At 43.1% G+C, this 22,694-nt stretch overlaps 1 protein-coding gene across 10 annotated transcripts in view; it reads right to left on the reverse strand.

The window, feature by feature from the left end:
* Positions 1-22,694, reverse strand: part of tub (TUB bipartite transcription factor) — a 358,157-nt gene that overhangs the window by 35,431 nt on the left and 300,032 nt on the right. For all 10 annotated transcript variants that reach the window (XM_048546123.2, XM_048546124.2, XM_048546125.2 and 7 more), the window contains 3 exons: positions 18,634-18,801; positions 12,533-12,654; positions 4,624-4,815 (listed from right to left, as the gene is read on the reverse strand). In XM_048546123.2, coding sequence (XP_048402080.1) covers positions 4,624-4,815; positions 12,533-12,654; positions 18,634-18,801 — 482 coding nt within the window. The remainder of the gene's footprint in view (positions 1-4,623; positions 4,816-12,532; positions 12,655-18,633; positions 18,802-22,694) is intronic.

The raw sequence follows: 22,694 nt of genomic DNA on the forward strand, positions 1-22,694 counted from the left end.
TTGTGGCGGGGGCGGGGTGTGAGGGATGTGAAGCAAACCAGGTACCACAGCCATATCACCTTCTTCAGCACCTGCCTACGGAACCAGATCATCCCCAGTCCACATTTCAGCCTTCCCAATTTGGCCCCAACCCTGACCACCTCTACACCCAGAATATTCAGACCCTTCAGAAGCGTTTCTCCCTGCGAGTCCTGAAACAGACACTCGCAGCCATGCGCCGGCACCTCCACACACTGCAATCCAGCCTGCCCCAGCTCAGAGCCTCCCTCTCCCAGACCTGCAAAGGACCCCTGCTGTTTTTCATCCTCCGCAGGATCCACAGACTGAACGCCCAGTTCCACTCAGCTTTACTGGACACCAAAAGTCGTAAGTACAACCAACTCACGGGCCCCTGCCACCCACAAGAGGATTCCTGCGCCTCCCAAATCCCGACTCTGTCCCTGCCCCTCCCCCACCATGCACCCGCCGCCATTGACCATGAGGACACGGCCGGAGACCCCACCAATGACGTCACATCCGCCTCCGCCGGCCACAGAACTTCCGGGACCGCTGCTGCAGTCACCAGCTCCACGTCCAGGTACAACACCTCACACTCCCTTGTTCGCTCCACACTGCCCTCCAACCCCACCACACCCGGCACCTTCCCCTGCAACCGCAGGAAATGCTACACTTGTCCCCACACCTCCTCCCTCACCCCTATCGCAGGCCCCAAGATGACATTCCACATTAAGCAGAGGTTCACCTGCACATCTGCCAATGTGGTATACTGCATCCACTGTACCCGGTGCGGCTTCCTCTACACTGGGGAAACCAAGCGGAGGCTTGGAGACCGCTTTGCAGAACACCTCCGCTCAGTTCACAACAAACAACTGCACCTCCCAGTCGCAAACCATTTCCACTCCCCCTCCCATTCTCTAGATGACATGTCCATCATGGGCCTCCTGCACTGCCACAATGATGCCACCCGAAGGTTGCAGGAACAGCAACTCATATTCCGCCTGGGAACCCTGCAGCCATATGGTATCAATGTGGACTTCACCAGTTTCAAAATCTCCCCTTCCCCTACCGCATCCCTAAACCAGCCCAGTTCGTCCCCTCCCCCCACTGCACCACACAACCAGCCCAGCTCTTCCCCCCCACCCACTGCATCCCAAAACCAGTCCAACCTGTCTCTGCCTCCCTAACCGGTTCTTCCTCTCACCCATCCCTTCCTCCCACACCAAGCCGCACCCCCAGCTACCTACTAACCTCATCCCACCTCCTTGACCTGTCCGTCTTCCCTGGACTGACCTATCCCCTCCCTACCTCCCCACCTATACTCTCTCCACCTATCTTCTTTACTCTCCATCTTCGGTCCGCCTCCCCCTCTCTCCCTATTTATTCCAGCTCCCTCTCCCCATCCCCCTCTCTGATGAAGGGTCTAGGCCCGAAACGTCAGCTTTTGTGCTCCTGAGATGCTGCTTGGCCTGCTGTGTTCATCCAGCCTCACATTTTATTATCTTGGAATTCTCCAGCATCTGCAGTTCCCATTATCTCATTTAGGAAGAACATGTTCTACAGAACTAAATGAATAGTTGTTATTATAAAATTATTTGTGTTATTTTACAAAATGTTTAACCTTAAAACAAATACCTATTGCGGTGGTAAAATATGAGATTTACAAGAAATGAAGCCTGGACATCATAATGTGGACCCAAACGCATTTCAGTTCAAAGTAATGTAGGCAACAGGTTTGTGCTGCCTACACGATATAAGTCAGACCAAGTAAGGATGGTAGACCATTCCTTAAGAGGGCCTCTGTGAGCCAGATGGCACATGTGAAAATAGGAAGGAAACAGTAAAGTGTTTGAGTCTTAACTGTCCTCTGAAGTGATCTAGCAGTCAATCTGTTCAAGAGGACTGGTAATAAATGTTTGCCTTGCAGCAATGTTCACATGAAAGATTAAATAAAGAATAAATATCAGTAAAGCTTCCTGTTAGTCCTTCTCCCTCCCTCCTAATGCCTCCGCAAGCCATTTTTCTTCCATGCTATCGGATTCCATTTGTAGTTTTATCAAATGCAATTCCACACAACATTCACGGCAAATAGTTCAGTCCTGTTGAGTCATATACCTCGCCATTTATTTACAACACTGATTATTTACAAAGCTACAATACCACAGTCTCACACACATAGTCTGGGTTCTGTGCTTGCTAATATTGCTGTACATTCCATAAACATATCTAACTGACCACACTGACTCCATTACCCAGACAGAGTGACTGCAGGTGAGGCAGGAATCTTTCACATCAGAATATTACATCAAGATGTCATGTAACAGTTTTAAACGGCTGGTCTAGAATCTGCACCTTGCACAATTTCTTGCTCATGTTGAATGCAGAGGCCTGCTACTATAAAGATCATGATTGAGAGCAAATGGTGTGCAGTGAAAAGTAATACTTTCCCTATTTTCAGCATCATTCCCTCCAGACTTTAACAACTGTCATCAATTATTTCAGACAGGCATTTACACAAAATCCCAATATAGCCATTGAACGTAATCAGCACCTAATCTGCAAGCTGCAAATGAGATATTTAAATAGTATTGATCTGGAGTCCTTCAAGTCATGTGTAACTGTGCTCATTTATGACGTGGACTAAACCAGGAGAAAAAGGACCAAAAGGGAGGCTGGATGTTAAGTCAGTGCTAAATCTTGACTGATAGCATGCTCTATCTAATCTAATACTTCTGGTGCACATTCAAAATGCCCACCCGAATACTCTCATTAAGAGGGTTTTGGCATCAGTCACACTGGAAGTGAGCAGATGCAAGATGCCAAATTGGGACTAAAAGGCCCAACAGGAGAAAAATGCCAGCAGTAAAGAGCTCAATGATTACACAGCCATGTTTTTGGATAAAAGGGGTCTGCATGAAAGAAATGGTTCATTTCCAGAACTCCCCCTAGAATTACCGTCTCTTGTAATAAGAACATAAGAGAGAGGCAGTGTCCTAGGGGTATTATTTCTGGACTGTTAATCCAGAGACTCAGATAATGTTCTGGGAACCTGGGTTTGAATCCTGTCACGGCAGATAGTGGAATTTGAATTCAATAAATGTCTGGAATTAAGAATCTACCAATGACTATGAACCCATTGTCAATTATTGGAAAAACCCATCTGATTTACTAATGCTGTTTAGGGAAGGAGACTAGTAAATCAGATGGGTATTTTCCCAACAATTCCAGATATTTATTGAATTCAAATTCCACCATCTGCCATGGTAGGATTCGAACCCAGGTTCCCAGAACATTATCTGAGTCTCTGGATTAACAGTCCAGAAATAATACCCCTAGGCCACTGCCTCCCTCTTATGTTCGTATTACAAGAGATGGACTGGTCAGACCTACATGTGACTCCAGACCCACAGCAATGTGACTCTTAAACGGCCTCTGGGAAATTAGGGATGAGCAATAAATGCTTTCTTGCCACCAATGCGATCATCCCATGAATGAATAAAGGAAAAACACTAAGAACCAGGAGCAGGAGTCGGCCATCTGGCCCATCAGTGCCATTCAATTAGATCATGGTTGATTTTTTTGTGGCCTCAGCTCCACTTACCTTCCTTCTCACCATAACCCTTAATTCCTTTGTTGTTAAAAAAAATCTATCTTAGCTTTAAAAACATGCAATGAGGAAGCCTCAACTAATTCACTGGGCAGGGAATCCCACAGGTGCACAACTCTTTGGCTGGAGAAGTCCCTCCTCAATTCAGTCATAAATCTGCTTCCCCTAATTTTGAGGCTATGCCCTCTTGTTCTAGTTTCACCCACCAGTGGAAACAACCTCCCTACTTCTGTGTTATCTATTCCCTTCATAATTTTATATGTTTCCATAAGATTCTCTCCTCATTCTTTTAAATTCCCATGAAAATAATCCTAGTCTACTCAGTCTGTCCTCATAAACCAACCCTCTCAACTCCAGAATCAACCTTGTGAATCTCCTCTGCACCCCCTTCAATGCCGGTAAATCCTTTCTCAAATAAGGGGACCAAAACTGCACACAGTACTCCAGGTGTGGTCTCACCAACACCCTACACAGCTGTAACATAACCTCCTTACTTTTAAATTAATTTTATCCAGAGAATTGCTGAGTCATATAGGGCTCGTCTACAATTCCGGGTTTTTGTTTAGTTCACGGATCCTAGTCAAGGCACCAGCAGCAGTGTTATGATTGGCCTAATTGTTCCCTGCAGTTAAAATAAAATCAGTCAAAGTTTCCGTTCCTGATCACAAGCCAGAAAGATTAATTGTTAGTGCCAAAGTCAGGACTGGGTATGACTGTGATACCCCCTGCCATCTGCGATGGCTAAGTGAGACTCTCCTTCAAGAACAACAGTCTAAACAAGAATGGTAACAGTTTTAGTACAATATTCCTTAGGAAGATTGGATATGGCTGGCTTCAGTTCTAGCCCTTTGCAGCAAGAATGAGCAGACGAGCGTGGTTCTGGTTGTGGTGTGTGGTTTATGTAAAAATCTTGTAAAAATCTGTATATACAGGGTATAAAACAGCCTGTTAGTTTTCCATAACTTGAATTCCAAATAAACATTTTAGAACGTGGGCTAAAACATGTGTACTTTACCAACCTTTTTGCCATCATCCCTTTCCAGGTGGAGGTAGTAGGTAGGATACATTCCACGGTCCATTCCCTTCTTATCTCTTGTGATTCGGCATTTAATGGTGACTCCTTGTGGAGCAGGTCTCACAGCAAACTCCTCAAGGTCATCCACATCTATTAGAGCATCAGTTCCTGGAGGGGTAGAGACTGAAGCAGCTTCCTGCAAAATCGGAATACGTTGTACTTTGTAAGAGGGACAAGTGGCAATATCTCCAGGAGTTACTTCAATCAGAAAAACAGTTATTACTTTCATTCAACTACTTCGTAATCTTTGCATTTAGAAAGTGCATGAAAGCCCTCTTTGCGTGAGGGCATTCTGAAGATGAAGTTCATTTCTCCTTTTATGGATTAATTTCCATCTGTGAATAAATGGAACAAACTTCTAGCAAGAAAATATTGAATTCAGGTATCATTGGAGAATAACTGGATTCACTACCTAAATTATATCTTTCCACCTGCACATTATCTTTCCAGGCATAGACAAGTGAGATGCATCCCATTAATGATGATATCAATGTTGATCATATACAAACACTGCCTAAATGGCTTCATAGCGCCTTGATTTAATTTCTGCAAGTGTCAGAGATTGAGCTAATCGAATAAAAATGACAACCAGTAAAGTGCTGACAGCATGAGAGTTACTGAGAATTCTTGCCTACTTTTTAGTTCCCCACTATCAACATTCTGCAGTTACCACTGAACTGGACGAGCCACAAGAGCGATAAGAGCAGGTCAGAGGCTACAAATCTACATCAATGAACTCACTTCATGGCTCCTCAAAACTTGTCCACCATCTACTAGGTACAAATCAGGCGTATGATGGAATATACCCCTCTTGCCTGTGTGACCGCAACTCCAAAAACTCTCAAGCTTGACATCATCCAGGTCACCTGACTGTGGACATTGTGCCAATCATTCCCTCCACCGCTGATCCTCAGTAGTAGCAGTGGGCACTATTTACAAGATATTCTCTACCCATGACCACTGCAGTCTAGATGAACAAAAGAAGCAGATACATGGGAATATCACTGCTTCCAATTTACCCTCCATGCCACTCACCATCCTGACTACGAAATATATCACTCTCTTTCAGTGTTCTGGAACCCCGTTCCAAATAGCATTGTGGGTCTACATATACCAAATAAATGGCGGCAGTTCAAAAAGACAGCTCATTATCACCTTCTCAAGGGGAAACTAGGGATGAGCAATAAATATTTACCCAGCAGAGACACCCATATCCCAATAAATAAATAAAATGCTTTTTAAAAATCATGTCATTTAGGAATATAACTGGACAGGAGACAAAAAAAAGTTTTGTCAAATAAACAGGAAGTTTTAAAGGAGTTAAGGAAGGTAAAGAGAAAGAGCAGTGCAGGGTTGGAGTTCTAGAGATTGGGAATCCAACAGTTGGAGACACAGCCACCAATGTTGGAGCAAATAAAACTGGGATTGTGCAAGAGGCCTGAACTGGATGAATGCTGAGATGATGGAGGGTTACAGAACTTGGGAAGTGACAGAGATAGGATGGGTCAAGGCCATTGAGAGATTTGAAAACAAGAAAGAAATTATGGTTGAGGCATTGCTGGGTGAGCCAAGTGAGCATGGGGATAACGGTTAAACAAAACTTTATATCCATTACTATATGGTAAGCAATGTTTGGAACTGGCTCATTTATTTAGAGTTGAAGACCAAAGACCAGGCCATAAAGCAAAAAGTATAGTGAAGCTTAGAATCAATAACAGCATGGATGAGGGTTTCAGTAGCAAGGAGCTAAAGCAAGGACGGAGGTGGGTGATCTTATTAAGGTAGAAATGGTGGCCTTGATGACTGAGCAGATTGGAAGTGCATCCTAGCATCAAAAACAACAAAATGATTACATTTGATGTCATTGAATAACAGACAGTTGCCATGGAGATGGATGGCAACAATTGTGAGGGAACAGACTTTATTGAGCGTTTGTCTCTCCACAGGTGTTGCCAGGCCTGCTGAGTCTGTCCAAAACTCTCTGCGTTTGTAACAGATTTTACAGCATGGCCAATGGCAAAGATTTCTGGTTTCCCAGTTGGAGAAAATGTTTGCTCATCCAACATGGGATGTCTGTTAACTCATCAGTGACCATACAGAGTCAAGAGAGGTGGTGGTGAGGAAGATGTTGGTGTTGTCAGTATACAGGTAGAACGTAGCATTATGGCTTCACAAGATGTCCCTAAGGAAAAGGGATGTGTGGATAATAAATAGGAAAAACTCAGGGATAGATCCTTTAAGGAAGCAAGAGCAGGAAGGTGGAGTCATTGCAGATGATTCTCTGGATACAATCAGACAGACAAGAATGGAACCTGACAAGCACAATCTCAAACATCTGAGTAACGGAGGAAAGACTTTAGACCATAAGGCTATAAGATACAGGAGCTGAATTGGACCATTCAGTCCATCAAGTATAATCCATCATTCAATCATGGCTAATATGTTTCTCAACCTCATTTTCCAGCCTTCTCCCCATAACTCTTGATCCCCTTACCAATCAAGAAGACTTTCAATCTGTGGCAATGAATTCCACTGATTAACCACCCTCTGATTAAAGAAATTCCTCTTCATTTAGGATCATCCCTTCACTCTGAGGCTTTGCAATCAGGTCCTCGTCTCTCCTACTAGTGGAAAAACCTTCTCCACATCCACCCTATCCAAGCCTCTCAATATTCTGTAAGTTTCATAGATTCATTCATAGAATCCCTTTCAGTCAGATTCTTCGTCATCCTCTAAACCCCATTGAGTACAGTCCCAGACTCCTCAACCACTCCTCACATGACAAGCCCTTCATCCCTGGGATCATTCTTGTTAACCTCCTCCGAACCCCCTCCAACATCAGCACATTCTTCCTTAGTTACAAGGCCCAAAGCTGCTCGCTATATTCTAAATATAGTTTGACTAGAACGTTAGAACCAGCCTCAGCTGTACATGTCTGCTCTTTTATTCGAGCTCTCTTCGAATGATTGCTAACATTGCATTTATCTTCCTAACCACCAACTGAACCTACACGTTAACTTTAAGAGAATCCTGAACTAGGGCTTTTAAGTCTCTTTGTGCTTAAGATTTCCAAAGCTTTTCCACATTTAGAAACTAGTCTATGTCTTGATTCTTCCTACCAAGATGTATAACCTCATGCTTTCCCACATTGTGTTCCATCTGCCGCTTCTTTTCCCATTCTCCTATCCTGTTCAAGTCCTTCTGCAGCCTCCCCACTTCCTCAAGACTACTTGGCTCTACCGTCCACCTATCTTTGTGTCATCTGCAAACCGAGCAAAAATGCCCTCAGTTCCTTCATTCAGACTGTTAATGTATATCATGAATCGTTGTGGTCCCAATGCTGACCACTGCGTAACTCCTATAGTCACCAGCTGCTATCCTGAAAGAGGCCCCTTTATCCCTACTTCTGCCAGTCAGCCAAAACCCTATCCATGCAGAGTACCTTTCCCCAAAAACCATGGTATCTCATCTTATTTAGCAGCCTCTTGTGCAGTACCTTACCAAAGGCCTTCTGGGATTCAAATAAATCATGTCCATTGGCTTTCCTTTGTCTAATTTGTTTGTTACCTCCTCAACAAATTTTAACAGATTTGTCAGACATGACCTCCCCTTGAAGCTGTGCTGACTCTACCCTATTTTACCATACACTTCCAACTATTCTGCAAACTCATCCTTAATAATGGACACTAAAATCTTATTAAAGACCGAGGTCAGGCTAACTGATCTATAGTTTCCAGTCTTGTGCTTTGCCCCCTTCCTAAACAGGGGTATTACTGAGCCATTTTCGAGTTCTCTGGATGTATCCACGTTCAGACTTTTCAGCTTCCCCTGCACCTCCTAAGTCATAACCACTGTACTCACCTCTGCCCCCTGATTTTGTTTGAAGTTCTGGTATACTGCTAGTGTCTTCCACTGTGAAGACTAATGCAAAATACCTATTCAGTTCCTCTTCCATTTCTTTCTTACCCATTACTACTTCTCCAGCCTCACTTTGCAGTGGACCAATGTCCACTCTCTTACCTTTTCGATCCCTGAAACAGAACTCATGCTATCTTCTTCTCCATTATTAGCTAACTCATTCCTATAATCATCTCCCCTTTATTGATTTTTTAGTTATCCTCTGTTTTTTTTAAAGGCTTCCCAATCCTCTGCCTTCCCACTAATCTTCACCACATTGTATCCTTTTCCTTTTGCTTATATGATGGCCCTGCCTTCTCTGTCAGCCACGGCTGCCATATGCTACCCTATGTGTATTTCTTCTTCCTTGAGTTGCATTTCTGTTGTGCCTCCTGAATTACCCCCCAGCAACTTTTATCATTGCTGCTCCATTGTCTTCCCTGCTAGGATCTCCGTACAATCAACTCTGGCCAGCTCTTACTCATGTCACTGTAGTTACCTTTGCATCTGATTCTAGCTTCTTCCTCAAACCACAGGGTGACTTCTATTTGGTCATTGCCCCTAGGCATTCCTTCTCCTTAAGCTCTTTAATCAAGTCCGTCTCATTACACATCATCAAATCCAGAATTTCCTGTTCCCTAGTGGGTTCTAACATAAGCCTGTCCAGAAAATAAATCTCATCTTTCCACAAATTCCTTTCCTTAGGATCTGCTACTAACCTGACCTTCCCGCTTCAGCTGCATATTGAATTCCCCCAAGATTTTTTTAAAAATTCGTTTTATGGGATGGGGGCATTGCCGGCTGACCAGCATTTCTTGCCCATCCTTAGTTCCCTTGAAAAGGTGACGATGAGCTGCCTTCTTGAATTGCTGCAGTCTATCTGCTGTGGGTTGACCCACAATGCCACAATGAATGAAAACAATCCAGCTCGGTGAGCAAGTCAACAACCTCACCCACAATGCCATTCAGGAGAGGATTCCAAGATTTTGACCCAGCAACACTGAAGGATGGCAATATATTTCCAAATCAGGATGGAGGGGAACTTGAAGGTAGTGGTGTTCTGATATATGTGCTGCCCTTGTCCTTCTAGATGGATGTGGTTGAGGTTTGGAAGGTGCTGTCTAGGGATTGCTTGATTAGTCTGTGAGACAGTTGTCCCAATTCTGGCACTAGCCCCCAGGTGCTAGTGAGGAGGACTTTACAGAGTTGACAGGGCTGTTTCTGCCGTTGTCTTTTCCGGTGCCTAGGTCAATGTCAACTGATCCATCCAGTTTAATTTCTTGGAGACTTTGTACTGATTGGTACAACTGAATGGCTTGCTAGGCCATTTCTGAAGGCAATTGAGAGTCAACCACATTGTTATGAGTCCGAAGTCACAAGTAGGCCAGACCAGGTGAGAAAGGTTGATTTCCTTCCCTGAAGGGCATTAGTGAATCAGATGGGTGTTTCTGACAATCAACAATGATTTCATGGTGATCAGTGGATTCTTAATTCTAAATTTTTTTTATTGAATTCAAGTTCCACCTCTGCTGTGGCGGGATTCCAACACGGGTCCCCAGAATATCAGCTGAGTTTCTGGATTATTAGCAATAAAGCCACTAGGTATCACTCATTATAATAAATGCCTTTCTTATGTGCCTTTTCTATCTCCTAATTTACTTTCTTCCCCACATACTGCTAGGAGGCCTGTCCGTCACTTCCATTAGGTTCTTTTCTCCTTAACAGTTCCTTAACTCTACCCGCACAGATTCTAAGCATTCCAACACTATATCATTTCTTGTTATCAACTTTAAGCATTTCTCACTAATAAGGCAACTCTGCCCCCTCTGACCATCTGCCTGTTCTTTCAATGAGACATGGATCCTTGGATATTTAATTCACAGCCCTGATCCCCTTGCAGCTACGTCTCTGTCATACCCAGAACGTCACACCCACCAATCTCAATCTGCACTGCAAGCTCAGTTACCTTGTTTTGTATACTGCATGCATTTAAGTACAACATCTTAGTCTTAATTGTCCCCCTTTTTGTAGCTGTCCCCTTTTCTGCAGGGCCTGAAGTTAGATTCCTGACCTTTTCCATACTCTCAGTCCTCTCACTAGTTCTGGAAACTTTTAACAACCTCTGCTGAGCTCTCCCCGCTTATATCTTTGCATAATTTTCCATGCAAACAAACCTCCTCCCCCCAACATTATTTAGTTTAAATCCTATCCACAGGCTTAGTCATGTAATTCACCATGAATCTGGTATGATTCGGTTATTACCCGACCCATTGGAACAGCTCCCTCCTTCCTCAGTACAGATGCCAATGTTCCATGAATTCAAACCCATTTCTCCCAACACCAATCTTTGAGCCACTCATTTCCCACTTTAATCCTGTTGGCCCAGTGCCAATTAGTTCCTGGCTCGGGCAGTAATTTATAGATTATTAGGGTTTTGGTCTTTTTTTTCTAATTTGGCTGCCAGCTGCTCATATTCCTTCAGGAGAACCTCTATCCTCTTTCTACATATGTCGTTGGTACATTCTTGGACCACAACAACTGGACCCTTCCCCTCCCACTCCATGTTCCTCAGCGGCCCAGTAAGATATCCTGAACCCAAGCACCAAGCAAGCAACATAGCCTCAGGTCTCTCAGTCCTGGCCACAGAGAACACTGTCTATTCTTCTGACTAAACTACCCTGCTTACAACTTAATTTCTCTTTTCTGTCCCCTCTTAAATGGCTCCCTCTACCACAATACTATGATCAGTTTGCCCGTCCTCTCTACAGGCCCCACTCTCATCCACACAAGAAGCAAGAATCTCAGATATGTTAGATAATCCCAGGGCTGAGAGTTCTTCAACATTACCTCCAGGCTGATTCTACCTGCCTCACTCATAGTCAGACCCTCCTGTCCTTGACCATTGACTGAATTCCAGGTAGTTAGTCCAAACAGAGTGACTGCCTCCTTAGGGGAGGCGATGGCCTAGTGATATTATCACTGGACTGTTAATCCAGAGACCCAGATCACGTTCTGGGGACCTGGGTTTGAATCCCACCACGGCAGACGGTGGAATTTGAATTCAGTAAATATCTGGAATTAAGAATCTAATGATGACCGTGAATCCGTTGTCAATTGTTGGAAAAACCCATCTGGTTCACTGGTGTTCTTTAGGGAAGGAAACTGCCATCCTTATCTGGTCTGGCCTACACGTGACTCCTGACCCACAACAATGTAGTTGATTCTGAACTGCCCCCGGGCAATTAGGGATGGCCAATATTTGCTGCCCAGCCAGCGAGGCCCTTATCCCATGAATGAATAAAGGTAAAAAAAAGTGTCCAAGTAACTTTCTCCCTTCCAGATGCGTCGCTGAGTTCACAGATCATACTGCAGCTCATCAACACTGAGCCAGAGTTCCTCAAGTGACCAATACTTGCTGCAGATGCAGTCAACATGAACCACAATGGGGTCCACAGCTCCCAAGTCATGTCGGTACAACACATCGCCTGGCTCTGCATCTCTATTTTACTTACTTAGTTCTTAAACAGATTTTTAAATGCTTCCTAGAAATGACCGTAGAAATAATTGTGCCATCCTTTTCTGCACTACATACTATTTCTATTTCCCATCACAGCAATCCCACTCCAAATGAGCCTCACAATCTGTACTTAATTGTGAATGGTAAAACATTGTCATCTACTACTATTAATAATCATTTTAAATAAAATCCCTGTATTTAACAGCACAGACAAATCCATTGTACCATAAACTATTATTATGATTAAAAAAAATGCTTAATTACATTCTCACTCACTAAAAATTGTGTCTATTCTTGCTCTGTCAATGTGTTGCTTCAACCTAGTTGCCTTAACAGTGTGTGCTTTAGTACCCTACTGCAGCTTACTACAAGTCTGTTTTGTTTTGTTATTCTATCTTATGTCTTGAACAAATGTGAAGAAATTATTCCTGGTTCTCACTTTATTAGATTTTTTACTGGAAGCTGATCCAGGCCTGGTGTTACTGTTCAACTGAGAAGAACTAGAGCTGTCTTCATCTTCTTCATCTTCTTCCTCATCAAAGTTCATACTGCTAGAAATACCTATTGAGGCAAAAATCACTGGTTAAAGTAACTTCTAGATGATATTCTTCGTTATGCAGTAGGCCTATGTTTAACAATCCAAATCTGCATTTTTAAAAATTAAACATGTCCAGAAAGTCAATCAACTATCAGATGCCGGGTTGTAAAGAGTGAAGCTATGATCACAAAACCAGACAAACCTTTGAGGGGAGATTTTATGAATTTGCTCTACAGATGCATCAAGAATCTATAATGGAAATTCAGGAATGGAAGCTACCAAATGGAATATTCTGAAAAGCCCAATTACCTCCAAGAGCTTAAATCACTGCACCCAGAGCATAATTTCCTCTATATGACTGCGCTTACTTTGCAGAGTGGAAAAACAGTTCATCTAAGATGGCAGATTAGATGGTGAGCGTGTAATAGTGGTTAGAGGTTTTGTAGCAACAGGAGGAAACAGGTTCATTAGTAAATGCAGAAGGAGAATCTACTCAAAGTCTTGGTTATCAACAGTACTGTCATGTATAGATTATAGCTCAGATCCCACAACTATCCCAATAAAGCAAAAAGAAAGACTTCAAAATATAATTTCCAGGATTTGGGAACAAACTGTGTGGTGACAAATCTGGCAGACAGGGTAGGTTTTCTGATCCCAAAGACATTAAGATCGATACCGGTATAGAATTTCATTGCACACAAAGGTCGACCGACATTTGTATAACGCTGGGTGAAGGATCTTTATGGCAAAGTTAAATAGAGGGGCAGTACTACAAACAACACAGCAATGAAAGGAGCAAAGCAAAGTATTAAAATGGCACTATGAAGGAAAAATTAGGTGGAGCAACAAAAACTCCTGGGAGTCTGCTGCACAAGCAAATCCACTCTCCACCTCTAGCCAAGGCCTGAAGTACCACAACAGATTACAGGACCAACTCACTTGTATTGCAACGTAGGCACATCGTGCCTGCAGAGAGTTCCCTGCAGTACTTGCTCTGGAATACAGTGTCAGAATATCAAAACAATGTCATCTGTTGTAAACTTCACTATTAATCTTCCACTCCCAAATGGAAAGGCGAGAATTTTGGAGGAGGGTAGTGATTCCTTTCAGGATGAATTACATTTCTAAATTATTCATTCACAGGGTTTGGGCATAGCAAGCTAGTTATATTTGATGTCCATCCCTAGTTCAATTTGAAGAAGTGGTACTGAGCTCCCTTCTTGAACTGTTGCTATCTGAGGGATAAAATGGGCAAACATGGTGATGTTAGGAAGGGACATCCAGGATTTTAACCTAGCAACACTGAGGAGGAGTAATATAATTGAATGTCAGGATGGTGTGGGGCTTGGAGGGGAACTTGCAGATGGTGGCATGCGCAAGCATCTGCTACTTTTTCCTTCTGGATGTTGGAGGCTACAGTTTGGAAGGTGTTGTATGAAAAAACACTGACCAGTGACTATAATGCATCTTGTAGATGACATATATTGAAGACTTACGGTTGTAGACGGTGTAAATGCTTAAGATGGTGGTTGGGGTACCAATCAAGGGAGCAGCGTTATCCTGAATAAGCGGTGCACTTTTTGAGTTTGTTGAAACAGATGCAGGGAAGTCACTCACTTCACTAGTGCAACATCCCCAAATCAGCTCCATTAAAGAAAAAGAAAAAGGCCTGGATGATCATGATTGAATTTGTCAAAAAGATGGAAAGCCAGTGGGAGGACTCTCAATCTCTACATGATGAAGAACACTGTCACTAAAGAAGCTCTCAGCAGCATTACAGACTTTCTTGTCAAGAGCAAGCTGAGCAGCAAGCCCACCATAGCAGAGCTGAATAAAGCCAGTGAACCTCTGGGTAAAATCCTAACAAACAATGGCATTCCACCTGCAATTGTCAGAAATGGAAAATCGACACTACCACAACATTTCCATGATTGTTTGCACATCTGCTAGAAGGAAAGATCTATGACTCAAGCTGTGCCTGTAGCAAACCTAGTCACGTTGTACAAAAATGAAGCGGATTGCAGAAACTGCACCAATTGCTGAAGCATCTCCTTGCTATCACGGAGAAGGTCTTTGCTCACATTGCCTAGAGCACATTGCAAACTCTGGCATCACATATCTATCTATATCCGTGGCTTCAGTGTTGGCAGAGTGACTGCTGACATGATTTCCTCACTTTGGCAGTTACAGGCAAGTGCTTTTAACAGCAGTGATTGCTGTACATTGTCTTCATAGACTTCACCAAGGCTTTTGATCTCTTTAAACAATTTCAGGTAATAGGCTGCTCACTTGGAATATCAGGTGTCATTTATTCTTTTCACAAGAACAAGAGCAGTTTTCTCATTTACAATGGATCAATGTTACATGCTTTGAAGAATAGCAACAAGGTTAAGCACACTGCTGCCTGGTGCCAACTCTCTTTGGCACATTTTTCTTCATATTGCTATTGTTTGCAAATGGGGATGTCTACCTGCAGGCCAGAGCTGATGGCAGTGTTCATTGGGGTAGGACTGCAAACCTATACTAAAATGTAATGCTCTGCTCTCAGAGTTGCTCTTTGCTGTGATGCCATATTGACATTCCACCTTATAATCTCAACTTGTAGACTGTTTCTCCCAGGCCTGCAGGGAGTTTGGACTGACAATCTGCATCAGGAAGACCAACACTGTGGGCCAGGATGCATCAACTCCACCTTCCATCAACACCAACAGCCTCACTCTGGAGATCGTCAATAGTGCACTGGATTAACAATTATCAAAAACCTTGATGCTGTAAGCAGCACTAGTACTGAGGCAGCAGTTGGCAAGTAAAAGTTGAGAAGTCGAGGGAGGGCCAATCTCAAACTTGAGTCACAAAGTGTACAAACTACTTGAAAATATGAAGCTCTGTGAGTACTAGGCTTATGTTCTCAGCTCACTTGTTTATAGCAATGAAACAGGGACAATTTATCCAAGAAAAACAGCTTCCACTGCCACTGTCTCAGACAAACATCAGTCACATCCAGTCAAGACAGAGTGCGGAATATGGTGGTCCTCCACTGTGCAGGGATCTCCAGCATGTTTGTCCTCTTGAGGAAATGGAAATTCCATTTTCTAGCCTCTCCGTGTAGTTCATACTCTCTAATCCAGGCAGCATCCTGGTAAATCTCTTCTGCAATCCAAAACCTCCACATCCTTCCTGTAATGTGACAACCAGAATTGAACACAATACTCCCCAGTGCGGATTAACCAAAGTCTTATAAATCTGCAACATGACATCCTGACAATTGCACTCAGTTCCCAAAACAATAAAGGCAAGCATGCCATATGCCTTCTTTACCACCCTATCTACTTGCATGGCCACTTTTAGGGAGCTGTGGACGTGAACCCCAAGATCCTTCTGTTCATTAATGCTGTTCAAGGTCCTGCCATTAACTGTACACTTTTCCAGAACATTTGATCTCCCAAAGTGCAGCACTTCACACTTACCCAGATTAAACTCCGTCTGACTTTTCTCCGCCCATATCTGCAACTGATCTAGATCCTGTTGTCTACTTTGACAAACATCTACACTATCCACAACTCCACCGATCTTTGTATGGTCTGCAAACTTAGTAAACTACCTACCAGCATTTTCATCCGAGTCATTAACATATATATGTCACAAACAGCAGAGGTCCCAGTACAGATCCCTGCAGAACACCACTAGTCACAAACCCCTAGCCTGAAAAACAACCTTTCACCATTACACTCTGCCTTCTATGCCTTCAATTCTGAATATACATGGCCAAGTCACTGTAGATCCCATGCACTTTAGTCTTCTGAATGAGCCTGCCATTAGGGACCTTGTCCAAAGCCTTACCAAAATCCATGTAGATGACATTCATTAATCTACCCTCATCGACCTTCTTCATCACCTCCTTGGAAAATTCAATCAAGTTAGTAAGACATGATCTGCCCTGCGCATGACTATCCCTGATTAGATATGGCACAGTGCAGAGCTAGAGGAGCAGAGCAGGCCAGGCAGCATCAGAAGAGCAGGAAAGTTCATGTTTTGGGTCCAGACCCTTCTTCAGAAATCCCTCATTAGGCCATGCTTTTCCAAATGCACTTAAACCCTAACCCTAAGAACTCTCCCCAATGGCTTCTCAACCACCAATGTAATATTCATAGAAACAGAGAATCCCAACAGTGTAGAAACAGGCCCTTCAGCCCAACAAGTCCACACTGACCCTACAAACAGGATCCCACCCATACCCATTCCCCTGCTCCTTTTCCCTGTAACTCTAATCCACATATCCCTGAACTTATGGGCAACCCAGCATGGCCAATCCAGCGAGCCTGTACATCTTTGGAATGTGGGAGGAAACCGGAACACCTGGGCCATCTTCAATCCAGAAGTGACAATCACCTCAGTTCATCAGCTGAGTCCATTGTCTCCCAAGACCATTGGGTGCCATATTAGGAATTTAACTGAACCAGTCATAGAAATACTATTATTTCAAGGGTAGGTCAGAGATTGGGAGTTCTGCAGCCAGTAACTAAATTGTTAATTCTCTGGGTCCTTTCTACTATTACCATGCACAAATCAATACACTTGACAACAATTTTACCAACACTCAAGAAACTCATCAGTATCCAGCACAAGAGATAATGGGAACTGCAGATGCTGGAGATTCCAAGATAATAAAATGTGAGGCTGGACGAACACAGCAGGCCAAGCAGCATCTCAGGAGCACAAAGACAACTGCACCTCCCAGTCGCAAACCATTTCCACTCCCCCTCCCATTCTCTTGATGACATGTCCATCATGGGCCTCCTGCACTGCCACAATGATGCCACCCGAAGGTTGCAGGAACAGCAACTCATATTCCGCCTGGGAACCCTGCAGCCATATGGTATCAATGTGGACTTCACCAGTTTCAAAATCTCCCCTTCCCCTACTGCATCCCTCAACCAGCCCAGTTCGTCCCCTCCCCCCACTGCACCACACAACCAGCCCAGCTCTTCCCCCCCACCCACTGCATCCCAAAACCAGTCCAACCTGTCTCTGCCTCCCTAACCGGTTCTTCCTCTCACCCATCCCTTCCTCCCACCCCAAGCCGCACCCCCCGCTACCTACTAACCTCATCCCACCTCCTTGACCTGTCCGTCTTCCCTGGACTGACCTATCCCCTCCCTACCTCCCCACCTACACTCTCTCCACCTATCTTCTTTACTCTCCATCTTCGGTCCGCCTCCCCCTCTCTCCCTATTTATTCCAGTTCCCTCCCCCCATCCCCCTCTCTGATGAAGGGTCTAGGCCCGAAACGTCAGCTTTTGTGCTCCTGAGATGCTGCTTGGCCTGCTGTGTTCGTCCAGCCTCACATTTTAGTATCCAGCACAAAGCAGCTCACCTGATTTGCTTCCCAACAAGCATACCCTTAACTATTGTGAACAAGTATGAACATTGTTAACTAAATAGCAGCAGCAGATTATCTGACCTACACAATGTACTGCAGAAACTCAACAAGGCTCCTATGACAGCATCTTCTAAGCCTAAAATCTCTGCTAGTTGGAAGAATATGATAGCAAATACATGAGGGCAACACCACTTGCAGGTTTCCCTGCAAGTTACAAACAGTCCCCTGACTTGGCACGCAGATCACCGCCATCTTCTTAAGCACAATTAGGGGTGGTAAACAAAAGGTGGTCTTGCCAGCAATACCCACCTTCACCAAAACAGCCACAGGACCCACAACATTGGACATGGCTAAAACATACTAATGAATTAGGTCATGGAGGTTTGGTGGCAGGGCTTTATTTTGCATCTACCCATGCTATGTCTGTCCTGGGAGAATGTAATGTTCATATTGTTTGGGGGAGAGGAGGGTGATAATTCAGCTTTGGAGTAGCAGAAATCAGCGAGTTGATTTTCCGATTCACCTAATGCTTTTTTCCGGCAAATTGCATAATTATTCACAGTTCACTGAAGAAGACACTGTAGACTTCAGTTCAATTTTGACAAGTGACAAAGTATTTTACCTTTTTTCTGCATTGTTACTCGAAGATCCTGCTTTATTGTTTGTTGAACATTGGCTGCAGTGTCTGTATCAACCTCTCCGTCATTGCTGGATTGTCCAACTGTGAGAATCTGAATTTGACTTCCAACCTCCTGAGCTTCATCCTGAAAAGCAGCAGGGCCATCAATCCCTGATGGATCAAAACAGACCAATTGTAAGTTAAACCAAGCGTTAATGTCAGAATTTTCTTAGCTTTTATGGCTTTGGGTTAAATCTTAAAAGAGTACACTACAAGTGGCTTAACAGCCAATTGATCAAGGCATCCAAACAATAGTTCAGATGCAAATAAACTATGAAGACTAACCAAACATAGGCCTGAATATAGGTCACACATAGAAACGAAGAGTTGGACTAAAGGTGAATAAGCATAACTTCAAGAAAAATGAAGAAGCTTTCAGTTAAATAGTCGTCAATACATCAAAACATCCCTTTTTTAAAATGAAATGTGCAAGGGTAAAAATGGACAGAGCACCCCTTGGAAGAATATTGAATTTAGAAATTGTCACTTGGTAACACAGAAACTGAGATTTGCTGATATCGCAATCAACCTGTGTCAAAATAATATTTGTACCTGGACATTCTGGCGTCAAGGCAGTGACATTACCATTGTACCATAAGTCTCTTCATACCTGATAAAGGTTTCCCCACACCTTGCTATGATTAGCACCATACTGAACTTCACATTTACATATCACAATTTGTATTCAAATTGTTGACAGTCACATTACTTGGTCAGGCTGCTCAAAACTCACTGGTACAATTCCGTCCATCTAGCAGACTGGGGTGGCACATAACTAGAGGCAATAGTAACTAACTGGAGCAGAAGAGACACTTACACAGGTTTTTCACCTCTATAGTGGAGACAGTGCTGACCATTGTTGGAAGGACCACTATTGAGGCCACAGCTACAGGTTCTGCAAAAATATGGGGCAAACTAAACAAACTACCATTTGAATTCATAACAACAGCCAGATACTAACCCAGTGCACAATGTTGAAGCAAGGATCTCCATTTACTGAGAAACCAAGCCCAGAAGCAAGGGCAGCAGGAGAGGATAACTCAGGTGCCATTTTCTAGACGGTGATTTTGCACTATCAACTTCCTGGGGGTTACCACTGATCAGAATCAGAGCTGAATTGGCCAAATAAATACAGGGTACAATGGCTGCCAAAGGCTAGGAATCCTGTAGTAAGTGATTCACTTCCTGGCTCCCCAGAGCCTGTCCATTATCTATAACGCACATCAGGAGTGTGATGGAATACTCACCACTGGTCTGGATCAATACAGCTCCAACAATACCTAAGAAGCTTGTTATCATCAGGAGAAAGCAGCCCGCTTGACTGACACCGTATACACAAACATCCAGTTCCTCCACTGCCAATGCTCAGTAGCAGCAGTGTGTACTATTTACAAGATACATTGCGGAAATTCACCAAGGCTCCCCAGATAGCACCTTCTAAACACCTAGCTATTTCCATCTAGAAGGACAAGGCAGAGATGCATGGGAAGGCAACTACCAGCAAGTTCTCCTCCAAGTCACTCACCATCCTGACTTGGAAATTTAGCACTGTTCTTTCACTGTTGCTGAGACAAAATCCTGGAATTCTCTCCCTAACTGCATTGTGGCCCAACTTGCAGCACAAGAACTGCAGCAGTTCCAGAAGGCAGCTCACCACAGTATTCACAAGGGCAACTAGGAATAGGAAGTAAATGCTGGCCCAGCCAGAAACATTCACAATTCCATGAATTAATAATAAAGGAAACTCAAGGTTCTGCAGTAGAGTAGTCAGTTAGTGCCTCAGATAGCGCAGGTGACAAAGGCTGAGATAACAAGGTGTAGAGCTGGATGAACACAGCAGGCCAAGCAGCAGCTGACGAGCAGGAAAGCTGATGTTTCGTGCCTAGACCCTTCTTCAGAAAGTGAACAAAGGTTGATGCCTTTCCACACTCAAATGTTTTAGGCACTAAAATAACTTGTAGGAGAGAATGGGAGCTGGGCTTTGAGCTAATTCTTATGGTGTGAAGTTGCTCAATTTGTGCAAACTAAGTTCATCATAGAAATTTAAATCCTATCCATTTATGTCTACGTACCATTTAGTATGATGTACCAACTGTTAATTACTGCCAATCAACATCTCAGGCACTGAAAATGAATCATTGTGGGTATGAAGTTTAATTTCTTTCATGTTTTAATTGTTCGGTATATTAAATTTGTAATATTTTAAAATGTTTGCTTACTTTTACTGTGCGTATGTTGTCCTCTAACTTCATATAATCTTTCTTTTCCTCATTTTGTTTCTTATTCTGTGCCTCAATAATTCTCACTAATTTACGTTTTCTCTTAGCCCTTAGACGTGTTTGCTTCATAGTCTTTCAACCCGATTTGCAGTAAGATACACAGTTGCTCACTTTGTCCCAAATGCTGGTTCTTATTTCACCATTACCAGATTGCACTTTCAGAATTTGCCTTGCAAAAAACTTAAAAGCTACATGTTCAAAAGGTAGGGTCTAACATGTTTTAGATTCACTTTTATGTCAAATTATGCTCTATTATATACGAGCTTTCAAAAGTCAAAGTGTACTTCATTGTCCATTACAGATGTAATTTTATTTTTGCTTTTGTTACAGTTGCTGCACTCATGTGGTTTACTGTTCTCAAGGACATAACAGTACGTCATACTGAGGCAACTTTGTCTTCTCCAATTTATTAATAAGACCATAAGACATAGGAGTGGAAGTAAGGCCATTTGGCCCATCAAGTCCACTCCGCCATTTAAATCATGGCTGATGGGCATTTCAACACCACTTCCCTGCACTCTCCCCATAGCCCTTGATTCCTTCTGAGATCAAGAATTTGTCGATCTCTGCCTTGAAGGCATCCAACGTCCCGGCCTCCACTGCACTCCGCGGCAATGAATTCCACAAGCCCACCACTCTGGCTGAAGAAATGTTGTCTCATTTCAGTTCTAAATTTACCCCCTCTAATTTTAAGGTTGTGCCCACGGGTCCTAGTCTCCCCGCCTAACGGAAACAACTTCCTAGCGTCCACCCCTTCTAAACCATACATTATCTTGTAAGTTTCTATAGATCTCCCCTCATCCTTCTAAACTCTAATGAGTACAATGAGTAATAGAAGAAGCAACAAATTAACTTTAGCCAACGCAGCCCATTTTCTGAATTTCACAAATACCAAAGAATTTTTCTTGAGGTATTTGCTTATTCCTTGATATATCTCACTAATTCTGTGTAGAGCAAATGTGAAATTAGCTGCATAAGAATCTGTCAATCAACACAGCAGGACAATGCTGAAACAAAATATCGATGAGCCAATGCAGATGAAGTACATGAGTCCTATTCCATTTCATTTTAGAAAGAATATTTTAGTAATACCTCTCAACAAAAGATTAAGATTTTGATTAAATGCTTCCATGCGGCATTATTAACCTTCTAAGTATCTCCTACCACAATATGCCAACTGTTCGTTTTTTATATGGCCTCCCTACTACTTACTCATTATAAACTCAAGAGCAGCTGTAATCATATAGATGGAAATAGCCATTCCTTATCGTCATTGTTGTCTCACAAAGCTTTATAATTACTCTTAATCATTTCCTTCCACTGATATCTTAAATATAGTTAGCAGCTTACTTTCTCATTGGTAACAGTGGTCAAATTCTATTATGAAGGTAGTTTGATAGGTCAAGACAATTTATTTTGTGATTTAAATGTGGGGGGGTGGGGCAGGCATTTTCAGTGGCAACTAATTCTGCCCCTGTCAACAAGAAAGCTCTTTGTCTCACGCTCAGTCAGAATATCAAGAACTGATTAGTAAGCTTCTCAGTGAAATACAGACCTTTATGTTGAAACCCCATTGTGCGAGAAACTGCCTTTTCTATCCCTCAAATCATTGCAGCCTTCAGGGGATCTAATGCCAAGGAGGTAAATCTTTTTCTTCTGGGTCTCATGATAAGGAGGTCAGAGAGTTGGCAGCAATGACAGGGATTGGCTTTCAGCAACCACCCT

Source organism: Stegostoma tigrinum, chromosome 17, assembly GCF_030684315.1.
Source record: "Stegostoma tigrinum isolate sSteTig4 chromosome 17, sSteTig4.hap1, whole genome shotgun sequence".
NCBI lineage: Eukaryota > Metazoa > Chordata > Chondrichthyes > Orectolobiformes > Stegostomatidae > Stegostoma > Stegostoma tigrinum.